Source organism: Gallinula chloropus, assembly GCF_964237585.1.
Source record: "Gallinula chloropus genome assembly, chromosome: 1".
Taxonomy (NCBI): domain Eukaryota; kingdom Metazoa; phylum Chordata; class Aves; order Gruiformes; family Rallidae; genus Gallinula; species Gallinula chloropus.
The window spans coordinates 40,258,346-40,279,416 of record NC_140085.1 but is presented as its reverse complement, the minus strand read 5'-3'; the positions used below and the strand labels follow the sequence as shown (position 1 = coordinate 40,279,416).

At 38.1% G+C, this 21,071-nt stretch overlaps 1 protein-coding gene across 1 annotated transcript in view; it reads left to right on the top strand.

Moving 5' to 3' along the window:
• TFEC (transcription factor EC) overlaps positions 1-21,071 on the top strand; it is a gene marked incomplete at both ends in the record, with an annotated part of 72,702 nt that overhangs the window by 43,112 nt on the left and 8,519 nt on the right. Inside the window, 3 exon segments of the mRNA XM_084279373.1 lie at positions 12,852-12,966; positions 13,837-13,893; positions 19,939-20,014. Of these exon segments, the coding sequence (XP_084135499.1) occupies positions 12,852-12,966; positions 13,837-13,893; positions 19,939-20,014 (248 nt within the window).

Here is a 21,071-nt window from a genome sequence, read left to right as displayed (position 1 = left end):
AGATAATCAGAAAATAATTGCATAACATTTTAACATTACATTGGATAATAATCTGTTATTATTTGCTATGATTAGAAGCAACAGCTGTGGGGCAGTAGATCCCACATTGCTAGTCATCTCCACATTGGGTGGTGTAGGAAGAAACAGAAGAGCACAGGTATGGATTGTCTGTTAGTTCTTTTTTTGAATAAGGGTGGAAAGAGAGAATTAGTTACCTCTTACAGTTTCTTCATTTTCTGGGCCATCTCCACACAACTATGAAACCAAGACAGCCACTCTTTTACTCTGCATGCTAAGGAGCTCCATGTTGCCCAGCACTTCAACAAGGGAAAGTGTAGACAGATTCTTCTCAGCTTTCACATCTGCTTTTCTTCCTCTCCAAGGACTCAAGTGGCTGGCTGTAAGATGAAGGGGTCTCTAGTGAAATCATTAAAAGGCCTCTGTAACTGTCTGGGTGTGATGACTGGGAGATAGATGAATCACTAGCATCGATGGGAAGCAAAAGCACCTGGACATGTTGAAAGGCAGGGTTTTTGCTAGCTGGTAGATGTCAGGGCTGAGCCGGTGGGCCAGCCAGCTGTGGGGAATGGCAGCAGCACAGAGACTGCCATGCAAAGTCTTTGCCTTGAAATAGGTAACCTCTTGAGGGTTCCTGGCAGGCTTCACTGCTTTGTTTGCATGACTTCATTTCACACGTACACAGCACACTATTTCATTAAGATTGGGAGCTACGGTCTACTTCCAGTCACTCTTACAGGAAAACAGTTTATGGAGAAAATTCTCAGTGTCCCTGTGCCTCTCAGGTATTTGGTCAGCTCCTTTGGCACTCAAAAAAATATCTTGTGTTGTACAGGCATGGACTATAGGTTAAATCAGGACAGGATAGATGTTTTCCTTCTTTAACTTTTATGATCCTGTTAACTACAGTTGGTATAAAGTTCTGATTAAATCTGTTAACTCTGTATTTGATTTTATGGAGACACTATTTATTGATAAAAGCATAGTGCAGTCGGTCTGCGAAATCTCAGTGCTATTACAAGGTCTTTGAGGTCACACTTTCTCATCATGGCATTAATAATATGTGTTTGTATTAATTATTTGTCAAATAGTGATGGTTACCATCTGGATGGATTATGAAAACTGATGTCAATCCCATTCCCAGCAATCATACTGAAAGAGGAAATTCAGTATCCTCCAAAGTATTGTATTCAATAATTGCTGTGATTATTCAATCATGAAGTAAAACCAGGTTTCCATTAGAGGTGTACACAGTATTGCTGATCTAGGCAGCCCCCTGCTGCATAATCGAGAGTATTTTTTATTTAGTGAATACCGATGTCATTTGGCAACCTTTATAACTTCATAAAATCTGCTGAAGTTCAAAACCATTTTAGAGAAAGGGCCAGAGTAAACATTAACAACCTCATTTGCTTAGGTTGGGTAACCTGAAAAGCCTGCATAACATCAATGAAAATGCTTTGTCAATCACATTCTACACTAGATTAGTCTTAAAGTCCAAGGAAGAATCAAAGTTCACTGAAGTATATAAACTTCTCTCTAGCACTGCCTGGTATAGTTTCCAAGTGTAACAAAAAAGAAAAATGAAGGAGAAAGACCAGTCGGTAGCTCTTGAGGAAATAATAGACTCCTCAAAAATGAAACTGGTGAGCAAATACTTTCTTTGTCTTTCTTCAGTAGTATAAAGGTGCTAGGAAATCGTGTCTTTCGGTTGCAGAAAACTAACAATGAAAAGCACAAACTGAGAACTACTCAGTCCTGTTTGCAGCAGCTGAAGGTGTCTTTTGCTGTCACTGCCACTACTGTCTTGCATGTCATACAGATGCCAGATGAAGGTTTGTTTTCAGTTTTTCATGCAATCTAGTAGTTGGAGGCTGAAATGGGCAGTGTACAGCTCTCTTGCATGCTCTAGGTACCTCAGATAGATTGGGTATGGGTGTTTGTAATTTACCTCATGCTGCAGAAAAGGTCTTCATAGTATAGAAGGAGAAAAACCTTGCTACACTTTTATATAGCTGCAGCACTCAGAAGCTGTACAAAATGCCCAAATAGCTCACTCTGTCTCTAATGCTCTAACAGCACAATATCTAACAATGCTGCTTCGTTTTGTGGGCAGGCCTCTCTGCCTGAAGGGAGCCAGGAGACTCAAGCTTCATGCAGCTGGAGTAAATTTTTTAATTACTATGAAATGAAGGAAAAATTCCTTTTTTCCTGTTTGGTTTTCTCTTTGAGAAAGGTAAACAGACATACATAGAAATATTATTGTAAAATACACAGTTGTTTGTATGTAAATAACTTACAAACATGGTCTTCATCTCAGAGCTTAACCCTGCTGTGTGTCTCATGTTGCCGTCTATATACAGCAGAGCAGGGCCTGAAGTCCTTAGTCCTCAGTAGATGACAGATGATAGAGAAAGCTACATTAAGCTCCTTGGGGTCTGTAATGTACAGGTTCTGAGGCTAAACTTTTTGCATTTCTGTCCATGGCATTAAAACACGCAGAATAAAATACTTGTGACCTCAGAGGCAACAACAGTGGCAGCTTACTCTGTTAACCAGGCACAGTCGAGCTTCTTGCTGCAAGATAAAGGTAACTTGTGGAAAAGAAAAGGATTTCTTGAAGGCTGTTACGTGAAATAAACCCTTGAAAGATATAGTTGCTTTCCTTAGCACCTCTTTCTTCCTCAGCCAAGGCCTTCTATGACCTTTACTATGTATATACAGTAGTTTATGAGGTAATTAACTATGCATTCACATTTACGCTATAAAAACCAGTTGTGAATATATTTGAAATCAACCCCCATAGAAAGGAATTCCAACCAAAACGAAACTCTTCATAGTACATATTAATCCATCAGAAGAGAAATCAGTAAATACCTTACTGTAGTGTATTTAGATACTTAGATGATGTGTGAAATGTAAGATGATGCATATAATACATATAATACAAAGCATATAATACACATATGTAATTTATGCAATATAAATACTGGTAATATAGATGCTGCCATCTGTAATTAAGAGAAAATGCCCCACATTCTAATCCAGCCTTGATTTTTCACTTTTCTTGTGGTTTTGTGGCATTTTTTATTCATTGAGGAGGAATTTGTATGATTTTGTATGTGCATTTGCATGCCAACAAAATAAGTTGGACAGAATCAGAAATTAATGTATGAGCTGGTGTTACTAGTGCAACAGTCATAGTAAAATAGCTAACAGAGCTGTCATGGAAGTGTATCTTTGAGTTTCAGATCATGGAGGTTAGTGGAACAGTACTCCTGTGATGTTTGATTTCCAGCTTTAAGCTGGATGATGACAGTATCACAACAAAATTTTGCTCTGTGTCCGTTATGTTAGTTTTGTAACCAGAAAAGCCAAGAACAGCTAAAACCATACAAATAAGAGATGGTAACAGAAAGAACAGAATTCTTCTGCAAAAGGCCAATTCTCCAGAAAATTTCTTTGCTTGGCCATATTTGATCAGACATTTATCTAGACAATAGACTTCTCTGTATATGATCAGGGCAGGAATGTACTGTAACTGGGAATATGAACAGAGTTCATTTTTCTCTGATGAATAATGAACCAGGTTGATGATCATTATTTGAAGATAAAAAATGAACTAGCTTTCATGCATAATATATAATATGTAATATAATATATCTGAACATTAAGTCTCTGGTTGAGGAGTATGTAATTATGAACCATGTTAAAGATAAATATAGAAGGAGATACAATTTGTTCAAAGGAAAACAAGCCTGAAAAGGGAAGCATTTACTTTTCTGCTGTTCTCTTTAGATTATGAAAAAGAGGAACTGGAGCATTTGGGTATTAGTTATTACTGAGGACCATCTGTTTTCAAATATAAGTGTTTCTTATTGCAATTACAAAAGGACATAAAGCATTTAGCTGTGAATGGGATCTTCTTGTTCTAGACTCTAAAACCAATACACTACAACCATTTTGATAGTTGATGGTGTAAACGCATCCTTACTAAAAAAAAAGAAAGGATATCACAGCTTATGTTGCTCAACATTCTTCAAGCATCATTTGCAAAAGAAAGCCAAACGAACCCCAATCTTCTGAGTACAGGACTGGTATTGACCCACAAGATTATTTGTTTTTCTACTATACCTTTGAATTAGATCAAAAGGCACAATTTACTAAAACACACATTGAAGATATAAGAATTACCCCAGTTTTCCCCTTCTTGGAAATTGGAAACACTTGGTATATCAGATATTGTTATTTAGAAAATGTATTTGCAATGACTGGGTAATTATACACTTATTGATCTGCTCACTATTTGGTTAAATTTAAATTCCGTGCACATTTTGAAGTTCACTGTGGAATTCAAAGATTTAAAATAGCTTTGTTTGTCTGCCATGATTAGACAGGAAAGGAATTATAAGGTACAAGTATATGCTTTTTACGTTTTGTACCTCAGTGACACAAGTACTGAACAAAATTTTACTTGATATGTAAAATGAACTGTGGGCACAGTTCTAAATTTAGATTTCTACATTTGGGATACATGTATGAAGTGATAGTATAAAAACTTTGTAAAATCTCTGCTTTGGTTATTTAAATTAAAATGAAGAAGCAATAACCATACTGCAAGAAGAACTAGCCTTATTTTACAAAACTGTTCTTTGAAGTGATTCTATCAATTAGGGTAATGAGAACATGATTTAAGTGGGATATATTTGGGGAGGGGGAGAATAAGGCATTGTGCTGATAGTTCACATGTGATCACTTTATTCTAGACATAGTCTGAGCAAGTACTAATTTTTACCAAGCACCAAAAGAAATTTTCTCTTGCATACATAGCACTGAACTTTTCAGCTGAGGCATCTACACAGTTTCTTCTTGTGACAAGTACAGCAGCATGTGTTACGCTTCCCTGTTATTTGAGTTTGCAAAGTCTGTAGGTGCAGTACAGCAATCTGACCTGCAATATGGATAATTATTTACACCATGCTTCTGATACTGAAGGAAATATAGACATATAGACACTCCTGGTGAGTTGCAAGTCTGCAGTCATTAACTATGGAAAACAGGATAACAAAGGAAGTTTCTGCTAACAGGACTATTCCTGCAGCTTGCTTCCTTCTTGCCTTATTTTTCATGGACTCTTCTGCCCTGGGCAAAATTAAAACCTCTGGTAGACACAGTTTAGTCCTGAGCTCTGTATTTTTTGGGGGCATCTTGACCCTTCTGGTCACACACTTGGGCTTGTGAATGTGACTGTGAGGAAAAAAAACCTTGGGAGAAATGGTAGTTGGAAATAAGCCTCCACTAGCAGGACACTCAATCCCACTGTCCAGGGCCCTCAAGGGAAAGCAGGCTATCTGATGAATTGTTTTGACCTATCATGACAGTCCAGGTGGCTATTTTGAAAAACTTTTGCTATTCTAGGTTTTAGCCATTTTAGGTAACTAGAACATGTAAATCGTCTTCTCTTTAAAAGTGTGCATAGTCTCCACCAATATAGCTCATCATACCTGAAGGATAAATAGATAATTTACTGGGTCTTAATGAATTTTCATACCCATGATTAGTGACAACCTTCTGGATGGATGGGAGCTGTTTGCTACTGGAATTAGTCTTTCTAGCTAGTGCTGCAAATCCAGGGTTTGTTGACTTTAGATGCCTTTAGCGAATGCGTATTAGTAAAATGCAATACAGATTATTTAAGTGTTATTATTCAAGTGTTCAAGGCCAGTTTGTGTGGGGCGTTGGGCAACCTGGTCTAGTGAAGGATGTCATTGACCATGGCAGGGGGTTGGAACTAGATGACCTTTGAGGTCCATTCCAGCCCAAACCATTCTGTGATTCTATGATTCTACAGAAAGTAACTGAACAGGATTATTTTCAGGATAAGGGGTGAGCTAAAGAGATGACAATGATTTTGTTATAAGAGCATATATTAATGAAGTGCTTCAAGAATCAATCCTGAGCCTTGGTTTATTTAATATTTTCATTAGTGACCTCGGTACAAAAAATACGTTTATGCTGATGAAATTTACCGAGGTAGGAAAAGTAGAAAGTATTGCCAATACAAAGGAGGATGAGGATATCATAGAGGAGGAATTATATGGCTGTGATGACAGAATGGTATAAATGGAAGGAATGTAATAGTACTGAGTGCAAGGTCATTCATTTAAATACTAATAACAGGGATGTCTGCAGTAAGCTGAGAGCTCATTAACTGGAGATGACAGAGAAAGATCTGGTTACATTAGTTGCTCCGTGGATGACTACAAGCAATCAAAATGATGGGACTGCAAAAAGGAGACAAATATGTTCTTAGGATCCATCACAAGAGAGATTTCCAAGAGAGACAATAAAATACCCACTGTGGAATTCTAAGGGTAAAAAAACTTGTAGAATGGTGTGGACAAATAAGGTATTCACCCTTAAGAAAAACTAATTACATGCAGTAAAGGTAGAGGCCTGTTAGGACATACCATAGCATGGAAAGTTTGGCTAGAGGAGCACAGCCTGTTCAGCTTAGAAAAGCAGAGGCTTACAGGAGCTTTGGTCACTCACAATAATCACATGTGAATGTTAAACAATGAACTGTACAAGTTAAAGGAAAACAAAACCAATGTAAAATTTGTCTAGGAATGGAAATAAAAAGAAAGCTTTATAACAATTATTTGGGATCATTCCACTTTTGGAAAATACTACAAATAAAAATAGCATAGATGTGAAACCTAAATGATTTTAGACAGAGCATTGATGGTTGGTCTCGATGATCTTGAAGGTCATCTGTAACTGAATGCATTCTGTGGTTCTATGATTCTTGGTTTATGAAATGGATTATGTGATGATATCTTAAAAGAAATCAATATCCAGGAAAAGTTTTCTAGTCCAGACTGGGCATGACTACATTCAGCAGAATTTTTAAATTAAGAAAACACTACCTGTGATAGGGCCATGATCCTTACAGACTGAATGTTACTGTAAGACAAATGCATCATGCAAAGATTAGCCAACATGGGAAAATGTGATCGTGTAAGTGAACACCATAGTGGCATAGAGCTATCTAGGGACCACAGGTGAACAAGCACAGACAGCCCGTATCCATATCTATTATTATCATATTAAGAATCTTTCTCTTTCATTCATGGAAGATAAGGAAATGCTATTTGGTTTAAGCCTTCAGTGAAATGACATAATATTTACCTATACCTACCATGCTATGGGGTTTCGAATAACACATTATTTCCCTTAATGAGGCAATACTTTTCCTAGCTTAGCAATGTTTTCCTTTTAAAAAGAGCATATCTTGTTATTAGAGACTCTATGTTGTGATCATTGCTAAACATCCACGCAGGTGACAAACCATTAATATTTGCTATACTGCATAGCAGTTCAGACCCAAGTATTGGATACGATAAGCTCCTCTGGATGAGGCCGTTAGAGCACTCGCCTTGGGCACTGCCAGCAAGCAAAAGGTCATGGGCTCTTGCAAGGTGCTGTTGAGCCCAAGCCAGGCACTCGCTCAGGTACTTTGGCTGAAGTTTGCTTTTATAATTGGCCTAAGCTTGAAAACTGAGCATCTTTCAGGACTGAGCCCCGTGAGTGGGAATTCTCATGTTCCAGTCTTTGCACACAGGCACTGAAGATCCCATGACACTTCACACAAAAGCAAGGATGTTAACCCCAGTGTCCTTGCCAAATGCTAACTTTGTTAATTACAGTCTGCTTTCTTTAATTCTGCTTGCAGTTTTAATTAGATATAGTATTATTCCCTTCCTGTACCACATTGTCACTGGTTATTCCCACTTAACCATTCACTGTGTTAAAGGTTGTTAATCTTTTGTCCAAAGTTGGCTGCGTTTTAGAAGCAGGAAAAATGGCTAATTACATGTGCTAGTTCTAGTATGCGTGGGGTCACCCCTTACAAGCCTCTTGCATGTATATTCTCAGACACTCGTACATAAATATGTCTATCATTAATGGAAAGGGTGGAAATGATGTGACTTGCCCGGAGTCCTCAGAACAACTCAGTTGTGAACCAATATAACTCATCATACCTGCAGGATAAATAGATAATTTACTAGGATTTAATGAATTTTCATACCCAAATATCTGTGTTTCTTCATCTCTAAACTGAAAGGAAGAACGTGTTTTTGATGCAGTATAATCAGCTGGAGTTTTAAAAAGCTTTGGGATTCATCAGGTTTGACACTGCTATTTAATTGTAAGATCATCATTGTATAATTATGTCACATAATATTACAATTGCAATTTACTTATTTTTACTTTTAGGAAGGTTGTATTGGATTTTTGTAAGATTATGTCAATGTGTATATTTATCTTGTAGAACAGGAATATATTTGAAGCCTCAGTACTGTAAAAACTTCCCTGCTTACATGTCATTGTAAGAAATTAATCACATTTTGGTGTACTGAGTTTTAATGCATATCCAAAGAACTAGATATATTTTGGTACACAATATTTATAACATATTGTAACATATATTTTAATTTTGAAGTTTAAAAATCAGTTATTTTGCAGACATCTGAATTTCTAAATGACCTTCATCCATTAACAGACAAAAAAATATCCCTTTGTTAGATCTAAATTTTTATTTTAAAGATTGTTCTCAATGCTCTGCAACATTAGCAAGGAAATTCCTTATTAATTTCCATGCTTGACATCAAATTCAGGTAGAGTTTGAACAAAATATTTTTTACTTTGTATTTTTAAACCTCCCCAATAATCAGAATTGTGAACATTTCTCAAGAAACATCTGGTCTGGTTTGCTTTGATTTTTCTTGTGTGTGATTTTTAAAATAAAAGGGTTTTTTTAAATTTTCACATTAGGAGAACAGTGGAGTTTCATGAAGGAAGGTACATGTGGAAAACCTGCAACAGTCACCCCAGGCTTTCTTTTGAGTCAATAACGAGAAACAGAGGTGTTTTAGTTCACTCAAAGTGTCCAGGACAGGTCAGATTAATCACCTCCTATTTCTTCTCCTGATCCTGAATCCTGACATTGAGAGTTATTCCTCACACACTAATTCATAGCAGATTTTTCCATGTGTCACCTTTTCTGTGGGAACACAGAGACTGTCAGAGGTAGTCTAATTTAGTGGTGCTTTATACCCACTTGGCCCTACTCTAAGTGTGAAAACACTGTGCTGGCTGAGAACGAAGGCAGCGCCGAGGGCAGATCACTGGTGGCTCTATCCACAGAGAAGCCACTTACCATTGAGGTGGCCATTCCATGCAACTGAGATTTATACTAAATACACAGGAAGAAAGAGGCAGCTGATAGTGAGATTGGCACAAGTGCTTTGGCACTGACCAGAATCCCCCAGACAAATGCTGAAGAGAGACAGCAAACCTATGTCTGGAAGGAGTGTAGGTATGAAGCAAAGAACCTTTTTTCTGTGTGTCCATTTCACGGCCAGAGGAGTAAACTGTTTATTCAGTTGTCCAGTCCTTCAGTACATTGAGAGGATGACAGATTTAAGAAGGGTTGAACCTACCATTCACTGTCCCCCAAGAGTACGCTACCTGTGGATTATTTAAAGTGGTATATCATCACACCCGTGACTGTTTCCATCAGAAAGATGGATTACACAGCCCCGAAATTAGTGCTTTCAGATAAGTAAAAGAATGAGAATTTTGTAGGCTCTCTGTGACAGTGCTGTTGAATAGGGTTATTCTCTGATGTCCAAGTTCTGGAGAATAATTTAGGACAGTTAACATTAAATCAAATTTTCTCTTTAACGGCATGGCAGAGCGCTGGTTTTGACACTCTTAGTGATTAACACATATGTGAATCATTCTAATTAGTAAGGTTATAGGATTGTAGCCATCAGTAGATGAATAACTCGGGTTTGGGTTTCATTTTTATCATCTCCACATGGAGTTATGACTCTGCTTTCCTAATGACTGATAAAAATTGCCAAAAGATAAGGGGGAAAAAAGCTGGAGACCATCTGTTTGAAACAAAGATGATATGGGACATTTGGGGAAATATTTCATGCCTTCCACCGCTCAGTGGAAGCATTAGTGCTGCCAGACATAGACCATGTACAGATGCTTGTTTGCAGCCCTGGCTGTGTGTGATGACACTGACCAAGCAGTTCCGCTGATGGAAGGACCCATATGAACTTGTATCACTCCAGACAGTGGCAACTGAGTTAGATGGAAATACCTTCATCAACTCCATAATAAAATTCAGCTGAAATGCCTTCTTTTGGGCTTAAGTTGAGCTTACTTACCCTCTTGAATACACACACACACACTTCTGAACTTTCAGGTGTGTTGATATTTTTTCACTACGAACTAAATTGGCCATTCATGACCTTTCCCCTTGGATTTTGTGTCTTGTCATTTGAAGTCACACATTTGTAAACAGACTATAGAACTTTAGATGTATTTCAAGGATAAAGATGAATTACTGCTTGAAATTTAGAAGTGATCGCTAATGTATCATCTCATGCACTTGTGTCAAAAAGTGGCTTAAAAATCTGATCTTTTCATGAATGGTGTTGATAAACCTACAAATGAAAAAGATTACCAATAGTTTCTTGCAAGTTATTGAAGGCACACACAGCTGTGTGAAATATGTAAAACATGCTAGATAAGCATTTTTATTTGTTAAATTGTTTATTAGATTATATTATTTTGACTGATTAATATTTCCTAGCACATCATAAAAACAGTAGCCTAAACAACCTAACAGCCTTATCTAAAGGCCACTGGAATAAGCGTAGGAGTCACACTGACTCTTAACTTTTTATATCAGCACTAAATATGAAAATTCTATTTTTGTATCATTTCAATAAGCCAAATTCATTTACATGAATGTAGGAAGTGATTAAATATGTGTCTAGAGCTAATATGAGTTCACTCGTGTAATATAGTTATACAATCCCAGGAACAAAGAAAATGCAAGGTGAAAGCTGCAGTGAATTCTGTAATACTTGTCAGTTTACCACTCAGGAATGAAACAAAGGTGCTTAAAGTGTGAATGCGCTTAGCATCCAAATCCTGCATATTAAACATAGCTTGTTCTTGAGTAATACTCAACTGAATTCCAAACATTCTTTAAAAAAAGCATTTTCATTGAGAGATCAAATATGTAAGCAGATTTTCCAAACTGACTTGGCGGTGTACTTTCTAATGGTATTTAAGAATTATCAGTTCTCCTAAGTAATAAAACTCTACAAACTACTTCAAAAATGAGCACGTTGTTTATGTGTACTCAAAAAAGAAACATGATTGCTTCGTTTCATTGTGGGTTATACAGCTAGGAGTATTTGACACAAAGTAAGTTCTCAGATAATTTAGAACAGTTATTAGCTAATTTGGTAAATTTACTATTTATTTATTTATTTAAAAATAAAACTTGTTTACAGTTTCGGATTTAATATATAAACATAGCAAAGACTGCCATGGAACAATATCCCACTGAGTAAGTCATTGAGAAAGTGTTCTCATTCAGAATAACTTGTGGTGAAGCTCACAGTCTCTCTAAGAAGAGAAGTTATCGAAGTCTAAAGAAAGCTGTTTCCCAGCACATCTGTGGTTGGTCTCTTGGTGACCTGACCGAAAATTTCCAGGGTGTTTCAGCATCCATTGATGCAGATGTGTAAAAACATGTTTTCTTACCTATGAAAATAAATTATTTTAAATAACTCTACATTTCATTTTGTGGTTTTCTGTTTCAAGTCAGTAGCTTTACTTATAATTTTCCTCACTTTTTTCATCCATTTTTTCTAAATTTTGGTTTCTTGGCCAAGTGGACCCAAACTCAATGTCTGAGCCCTGAAAGAAATAAAATATGATCTGCACAAACTTTGAATGCATTATAAAAAACCCAAAAAGTTTTTATTGCCTTAGAATACAGTATTTTTATGGATCTGGACTTGGACTCTTTTGTACAGATGTTTTTACCTTATCATATAGAAATATATAAGGTAATGATCAATGCTGAAAGGTTGATTATGTGGTCATAGAAACTGAGCAAAACCTGAACTGTTCCTTGCTAAACGTTTACATATTTTACAGCTATTTCAGATACGTAAAATTATTCAAGTAAAAGTAATATTTGGGTAATTATCTGGAATCCATACAAACATACTTTAACCTTATTTCTCTTTAAGTACATTCTATGGGTTCTTTTTAAAAAGAACTACATTTTGTAAGGTAGAAGTAATGGTGTACATGATCATATATGTTATACATGTGAAAACCACTAGGTTATCCAGTCTATCCTGACAACAGCAGAGTTTCTTTCCTTAAAGCATGTTCTTTGATGTTCTGTCCACGCTAATTTTAACTACTGCATCTAACTGGGTCACTTATTCTTTATACTGCTAAACCAGGCACAGTATGAAGTACCAAATCAGAGTTTAGTGACGTGGTTGAAAAAAACACTGGATAGTAGGTCAAAACCAGCAAGGTTATTTTCGTTCTCAAGTTAATTCATGTCTGAAGTGCAGATGTGGCAATCCTGCTACTGGAAAACTCTGTGCAGAACTAATTTCAAACCAGGCACTGAGGGCCATATCCTGACGTTGCTCTGCATCTGAAACCCACACAGATGGCACCTAGAAAGCTGCTGGTGGAACATTGGCAGACTGTGAGCCTTCACTTTCAGTTTTACCTAATACTACACAATGGCAGCCTTTCCCTTTAGACACAGACACACACCTCCTTCTAAAGGATGCCTGACATAGTCAAAGCAGTTTGCTCTTTGAATTATGGGTTGGATTGTTTGGGTTTTTTTTAAAAGGTTTTAAATCTTTAAGTTATTTTAATATTTATTTTTTTATTCTTCTTTCTTCCCCTTACCCCTCAAGCTATCTAGCAGCATTTTGGATATATATAACAGTGACCAGGGAATGGCACCAGCTAATATGGGTCTCACAAATGCTTCTTGCCCAGCTAATCTACCAGTAAAAAGGGAACTCACAGGTAAAAGGACTCTGAGATTTTAGTAGTTTATAGTTTCAAAAGTAATGGTGTTTCTCTTAAAATTTGAATAAATCTTACCCATGAACCGATGTTTGTAATTAAATTCCCGAGAATTTTGCGGTTTGTAGTTTCATTTAAGGAAAAGAACAAAGACCAAGGAGAAACGTTTTCTTTCTGTTCTCTTACTTATGAATTCAGAAAACATGTTTGCCCACTGTTTTTTTATGAACATCATGCTACTAATAAGCCTAATTATTTTAGGAAACATGGTAGATTCTTCCACGTTTTGGCTCCTGATCAACTGTATAAATAAATTATCATCCATTAAATTTGTTCCAGAGTAGAACAAATGGTTCTTTTAAAACCTTACAATAAAGCTATTCAAGGTAAATCTATATTAGTAGATTAACAACTTTAAAAGTTACATTCAATTAATCCAGAGAATGCTAACAACCATGTACAGTTTATTAGTGTCACTCAGAGGAAACAGTGAGTTTGTTCAATATCTCACAAATCTGATTAACTCTTGCATTATGGGATATACAAATCCATACTCACATCGGTGTATTTTAAGTTTTATCCTGATGTAAAATGCAGCAAATTGGAGAAAAATAACCTTCCATAGCATTTCTATATTCTTAAATAAAAAATGTGCAATAAAAAAAACCTTAAGCAACCTGCCAGACTTGATAAAAAATTTAGTACTAGTAGAATATAGATTTGCTTATGATCTTGTTTAATAATAAAAGGAGTAATGAAGTAAAAAGACTAGAAGGCTGCGTTTTGTGACAAGGGGCCATTTTGAAAAGGTGAAGGAAGTACTGGAATTGCAACTTAAGAGCTGTTTTAATAAATGTTACTTTCTGTCAGAAGCAGATACACGAGCAATGGCAAAGGAGAGACAAAAAAAGGATAACCACAATCTCAGTAAGTATATGTTCATCTTCAATCTCATTAAATGGAATGTATGGGGAATGCAGAAATAATATACATTAGCTACCATGTCTCTGCTCTTCTAGATCAGCATCTTACCAGGGTAATCAAATTGAACTCAGTCTGCTAACACAGCCAATCACACAGCTTTCTTCCCTGAAATTATTTTCTGTCTTTGACTTTTGTCTTTCAAAACACTTAGCATATCATAATGAATTTCTTTCCCTATCATCTCCTGTAACTATGGTTTTAGTCTACCATTGCACACGTATCCTGCACACTTGATGTTGTCTCTAAGAATTACAGTGCAAAACAGACAAGAAAGGAGGCAGGTGATGAAAAAACCCAACAATGAAAATCCAGAGTCTTCACACCTTACTTACTGAAGCACCAAGGACAACAAAATATACAGAACATCAGACAACTTCTAAATGCTAGTTAAGCACTTAAAATTGTAAAGAGTGTGTATCACAAGACGAGATCAGGGTAGGGCTGGATGAGACTCACAGTGCTGTGACTCTGCTTGATATACAAGCCCCCTAACTTCTGTGGGCCGGGATACACTTCTCTCGCCTTTTTGGAGAACAGTGCAGCCACGTGGAGATGTTAGGCATTTCAGAGCTAGAGGAATGGTCTTCTGTAATGTAGCCATAGAACATAGTGAAATTCATAGTTCAGCGTCAAAATAATAGAATCTTAGAATGTGTAAGGTCGGAAGGGACCATTAAAGGTCATCTATTCCAACCTCCCTGCAGTAAGCAGGGACATCTGCACTAGATCAGGTTCCTCAGAGCCCCATCAAGCCTGACCTTGAACATCTCCAGGGGTGGGGCCTCCATCACATCTCTGGGCAACCTGTTCCAGTGATCCACCACCCTCATATTGGAAAACTTTTTCCTGATAGCCAGCCTAAATCTCTCCTTTTCTAGTTAAAAAACATTACTTCTCATTCTATTGCTACATGCCCTCATGAACAGTTCTTCCTCAGCTTTCTTATAGGCACCTTTCAGGTACTGGAAGGCATATATAAGGTCCCCCTGGAGCCTTCTCTTCTCCAAGATGAACAACCCCGAGGCTCTCAGCCTGTTTTCACAGGAGAGGTGCTCCAGCCCTTTGATCATTTGTGTGGCCCTCCTCTGGACTCAGTCCAACAGGTTCATGCCCTTCTTGTGTTGAGGTCTCCAAAGCCAGACACAGTATTCAAGGTGAGGTCTCACCAGAGCAGAGGGGCAGAATCACCTCTCTTTATCTTCTAAAAACAAACAACATATTTGTTTATCCAGAATAGAAAAAAATATTGAGGAAAGAAGATTGCAATAAATTTCACACCCCCCCCCCCCCCCCCCCCCCCCCCAAATACTGTTTTGAAACAAAAACCATGGAGGATTCATTTTAGAAAATGCTGAATAAAACAATTACATTTTCTGGTTCTCCTTTCCACTTTTTTCCAGCAGAAATAGTCTTGGAGTTGAACTCTCTGATCCTTATATGTTGCACGCAACTTGAGATATTCTTTGGTACTATGAATTTAAACTAAATTGCTAATTGCTTAGTAGCCACTATATGGGGAGTTTTTGCTGGACTAGGAAAAGTGGTGGATAAGAATTATCTAGAACTACAAAGGGAAAGACAGGCACATGTGTACATTAGGGATGCCAAGTCTTACTCTTGCCTTCATTGTTTAATTTGTCCCTGAGACCATCCTTCCTTAAGCACAGATTTGTCTTGAGAATTCATCACCAACTGAGCTGAAGGCTGTATGCCAGGAGGATGGCACACAGACATGCAGCTTCCCTTCTGTTTTGGCTCCAACTGTATACTTCAGAGCTCAAAGTCTCTCTGGAGATAGACCTGCTATGTGGTGGCCTGGACATATTAATGCAATACACAGAAAAGCATTTTTTTAGTCTGATTTACTCTTTTATGAGTACCATTTTTTAAGAGATGGTCTGAAAAAATCCGTATTTTTAAACCTGATCAGAATGTTACAAACATTCGTGTTTCGGGTTGAATTTTTCAGAAATGCTCTTGTACCTACTGCAACTAAGGAAGAACTAGAAAATATATTACTTTTGAAAGACTGGGGGGGAGAGGGGGGGCATTGTTGTTGGCTTTTATTCAAGGAAAGAAGGGTGTAATGTTTGTGTACTATATGGTCCTCCTGTCCATGTAATCTGAAAATTAATTTTCTTGTTTAGCTTTGGTATAAATTAGTACTTGAAATATCATTGATAACTCAGGATACCATTGGAACTGCAACGGACATATATCAGGGAAGACTTATGGAAACATTTTTCCAAGCTTCAAAATGTTTCTCTTAATTCATTAGTTTATTTTTGGGAATAAAAAAAATAAAAATAGAAAGAAAAAGAATATCATGACTGTCCACTGGTAAAGAATTGTTTTTTTGCCTTGTCTTATAGTCAATGTTTATTTGCCTGCTTTTTGAAGAGCCTCTTGCAGAGCTTTGCCACACTGTAAATATGAATTACACAATAGCTATTACAACATATGACCATACAGTTAAAGCACATTTTTAAACTCTTTTTTTTGCTCCCATTATTTTGAGAACATAACTGAAATACAACTTTTAAATTGCTTAGTCTGTGCTTCCCTACACTGTGGTCTCCTACAAGATCCAGCACATTGATGCCAGTAGGATGCAGGGGAGGGGCACTTAACAGTACCCTCAGAAGGATTATAACCCTGTACCCTGACTACATGCATCACAGCTACAGAAACTGAGGTGCTTTATTCTGTTGAGTGAAATTCTTGTTTCTAGAGTGACCAAGTCAAGATAATGTCTCACCAAGACAGAGCACTTCATCAGGGTAAATAATGCCACCTAGGGAGTTCCCTGAGCTGGACAGAATTGGCTAGGGAGGAATTAACTGACTACCTCACACAGGTAGGAATTAAAACCACCTTTATGTATTGGAAGAAGTAAAGAACAAAAAGCTATCTGTGTGGTGGGGCTAGATTGAAAATGGTATGTTTTTGTGAGCGTAGGAAGGTTGAAGTCAGCCTATGAGACTCATCAGGCCTCCCTTGTCAGCACACTTATAATTTAGCTCTACCGCACTTTTTGTATTTACATTCAAACTTGGACATCAAACTTTTAAGTGCACATCTCTGTACATGGATGAGGAGGTCATGTACCCATTCTTCCCATGTTCTAGACTAGCCTACAGGGTCAGGTCTGGTCTGTCAGAGTACAGTGGCACTAACATATCAAGCCTAAGGTAAGGTATTCCAAGAAGCAAGGGGTAAGGGAAACAGCTCAATGCATAGACCTCATTGAGTCTTGTCAGTCCAGAGAGGTTTGGATTGAGTCAAAGTACAACGTGACAGAAGTGGACAAGTCAGTCTCACCTCTGTGCCTGGTGAGATCACTGAGCAGATCTTCCTGAAATCTCCTCAGGCATGTGGAAAATAAGGAGCTGATTGGTGACAGCCAACAAGACTTCACTAAGGGCAAATCATGCCTAACAAATTTGGTGGTGTTCTATGATGGTGTTTCAGCATTGGTGGATAAGGGAGGAGTGACAGACTTAATTTACCTGCACTTGTGGAAGGCATTTGACACAGCCCCCCATGATACCCTTGTATCTAAATACAAGTGAATACAATGGATTTGACAGCTGGACCACTTGATGGATAAGGAATTGGCTGGATGGTTGTACTCAGTGTCAATGATTCAATGTCCAAGTGGAAACCAGTGATGAGTGACATTGCTCAAAATGCGGTAATGGGACCAGAACTACTTTGTCAGCAACATGGAAAGTGGGATAGAGTGCACCCTCAGCAAGTTTGCTGGAAACACCAAGCTGTGTGGTACAGTTGACATGATGGAGGGAGGGGATGCCATCCAGAAGGACTTTGACAGGCTTGAGAGATGGACCCATGCAAACTGCATGAAGTTCAACAAGGCCGAGTCTAAGGTCCTGCACATGGGTCAAGGCAATTATCAAGCACAACTACAGGCTGGGTGGAGAATCACAGAAACACAGAATCACAGAATGTTAGGAGTTGGAAGGGACCTTGAAAGAACATCTAGTCCACCCCCCCTGCCAGAGCAGCATCACCTAGACTAAACCACACAGGAACACATCCAGGCAGGTTCTGAATATCTCCAGAGAAGGAGACTTCACAACCTTTCTGGGCAGCCTGTCCCAGGGCTCTGTCACCTTCACAGTGAAAAAGCTGCTTCTTATATTCGCATGGAACTTCCTATGCTCCAGCTTGCACCTGTTGCCCCTTGTCCTATTGTTGGAAACGGATTGAGAGCAGACCTGAGGAGAAGGACTGGGGTCTGTTGGCTGATCTAAACATCAACATGCAGTAGCAATGTTCACTTGAAGCCCAGAAAGCCAACCGCATCCTGGGCTACATCAAAAGCAGTGTGATCAGCAGGCTGAGGAGGGTGATTCTGCCCTTCTGTTCTCATGAGACCCCACCTGGAGTACTGTACCTGTCTCTAGGGTCCCCAGTATAGAAAAGACATGGACCTGCTGGAGTGAGTCCAGAGGAGGCCACAAAGATGACCAGAGAGCTAGACCACCTCTTCTATGAAGACAGGCTGAGTGTGGCTTGTTCAGTCTGGAGAAGAGAAGGCTCTGGGGAGACCTTTTAGCAGCATTCCAGTAGCTGGATGGGCCTATGGGAAAGATGGAGAGGGATTGTTTACAGGGGCAGTTACTGATAGTATGAGAGGCAATGGCTTCAAACTGAAGGAGGGTAGATTTAGATTAGACATTAGGAAAAAAGTCTTCCCTGTGAGGGTGGTGAGGCACTGGAACAGGTTGCCCAGAGAAGCTGTGGCTGCCCCCTCCCTGGCAGCGCTCAAGGCTAGGTTAGATGGGGATTTGGGCAACCTGGTCTAGTGGAGGGTGTCAGTGCTTATGGCAGGGGGTTGGAACTAGATGACCTTTAAGGTCCCTTCCAACCCAAACCATTGTGTGAATCTGATTCTATAAATGGACAAAAGAGTGAGTTCATGCCAGTAGAGCTGGTGGTCTCTGACAGCTAGCAGTAACAGAATGGGGCTATAATCTCACTATATACATTTTCTATGTTGCAGTTATTTGCAAGAAAACCTTAAAATCGATGAGATACCTGATTTGGGCCTATCTATTAGAAAACGTGATGTTTATGCATGTAAAATTAGCTGGGAAAAACCCTGTTGAGGAGGCAGAGGAGAATTTTTTCTAAATCGGTGATATGATAAACAGAAAAATGACAGGCCCTTTGTCACCCACTCCAGTCTGGATGCCAGTCCAATGCTAATAAAGTGGACTGAGAGCAGAGAGAAAATGAACTAATTTTAAGAGGCTTATTTTTTATTTTTTTGCTTTCTAAGCTGCAGATAAACCAAGATACCAGAGATAGTTTGTCTTAGGAGAAGCATAAATTCAAACACAGATTTTGCTGTTGTTGTTTAAATGTTGTTTTTCTTCATTTTCTGTGTGTTTTAAAAGTTATTTCAAACATGCTTGTGCTGTCCATCATTGAAGGAATGTGCTGGGGGAGAAGTGTTCCTGGCACACAGCCTTTTTCAGTTTCAGTGCAGGGATATGGCTGCAGTTATGTCCTCTCTGCAGTTCATAATGCTGCTAACAGTAGATAAGGGATAAAGAAGCTGTTAGCCATGATCAGTAATAGGAGTTCTGCCCAAATATGAAATGCTGGATGAGTTGTCATGTGTCCCTGTTATGTCATCAGCAAAACTTCACTAAGCTGAAAACTCTTGTGTGGGAGCAGGGTGGAGAAATGATACATAAACATCAGGGAAAAAAGTACTGTTAGTCCATGTTCAGAGAATGTGTCACTATTTCATTCTCTGGGAGTCTAATTTTAAGTGAGAAGAAAACCTGGAGGTAGGGTAAGATACAGAGATGGTACCAGTCGTGGAGTTTGTCCTGAGAGTAAGTCAGAGATGGGTAAGGGACCATGCTGGGACTTGTTTTTAACTAATTAAAGTGTTTTATGTTGAATTTTTCTAAGAATACCATAAAAATAGTAATTGTTTCTTTTTAACAGTTGAGAGAAGAAGAAGGTATAATATTAATTACCGAATCAAGGAGCTTGGCACACTCATCCCCAAGTCTAATGATCCGTGAGTTCAACAGTCTTTCCTATAATAATGTTTATAGTTTAAATACAGGGTGGGGGGGAAAGGCAGTTGCATATACTGGCTATAGGATTGAATAATTGGATACAAAATCTTCCATGCCGGGTCACTGGCTCAAGTCAAACTATTAACGTAGGAAACCTTTGACAGATTTGGTGCTTGTTGGGAAAATTTATGTGAAAGGACAATAAAATGAATAAAATTAAAGCCATTCCAGGGTGTTTAGGAGAGACTGCTGCACCAGACTGAAAAACCAAAAAACAAACAAACAAGCAAAAAACCAAACATCCAATCAAATAAATCAAAAAATAAAGAGGAAAAGATGATAAGCCAAAGTGCAGAAAGTCCAGCTCTCTGTCCCTGGGAGCAGTTGTGTGGTGTCTGGAGAAGGAAGGAGTGATGCTTTCAGCCCTTACCATCGGCCCTCTAGTGGGATAAAACAAAATGCATGTTGTCACTGTGCCCTTTGCCTAAGCAAAAGAAAAAAAAAAAAAACAAAAAAGAAAGAAAAAAAGAAAATCAGCTGAAGTGTCTGTAGACTGATCTTTTTTTTTTAAAGTCATCCACTTGATGCAGGGAAAACAACAGTCCTGAAATGCAAGGATAAAAATAATAATTGCTATAATTGCTATAATAATAGCATTTTATACTAATGCATATACTCACAGTACCACAAAATGTGTATTGCTTAAATGATACCTGCATTCCCTTAAAGCTTATATTTGTCATCAATATGAAAAAAGCCTCCCCAGTAGGAAAGCCTATTGCAGGATTAGCAATAACAATTCAGTGTGATATTTAATGCTGAACTTTAGCCTTAGATTTCTCGTGTCACTCAGGGAAGCCTCAAGACTGTGCACTAGCATGATTGTGACTCACATAAAATTGATCATAAGTTTTTGTCTTTATCATTTGCATATCAATACAGACCTGCATGATACTTCAAATGAAAACATCTATTGATATTTCAGCCTTTTTTTGAGTTTTCTTTAGCACTAAGAAAATTTTAGTTATATGAAGGATTTCTATAACAATGTAAAGT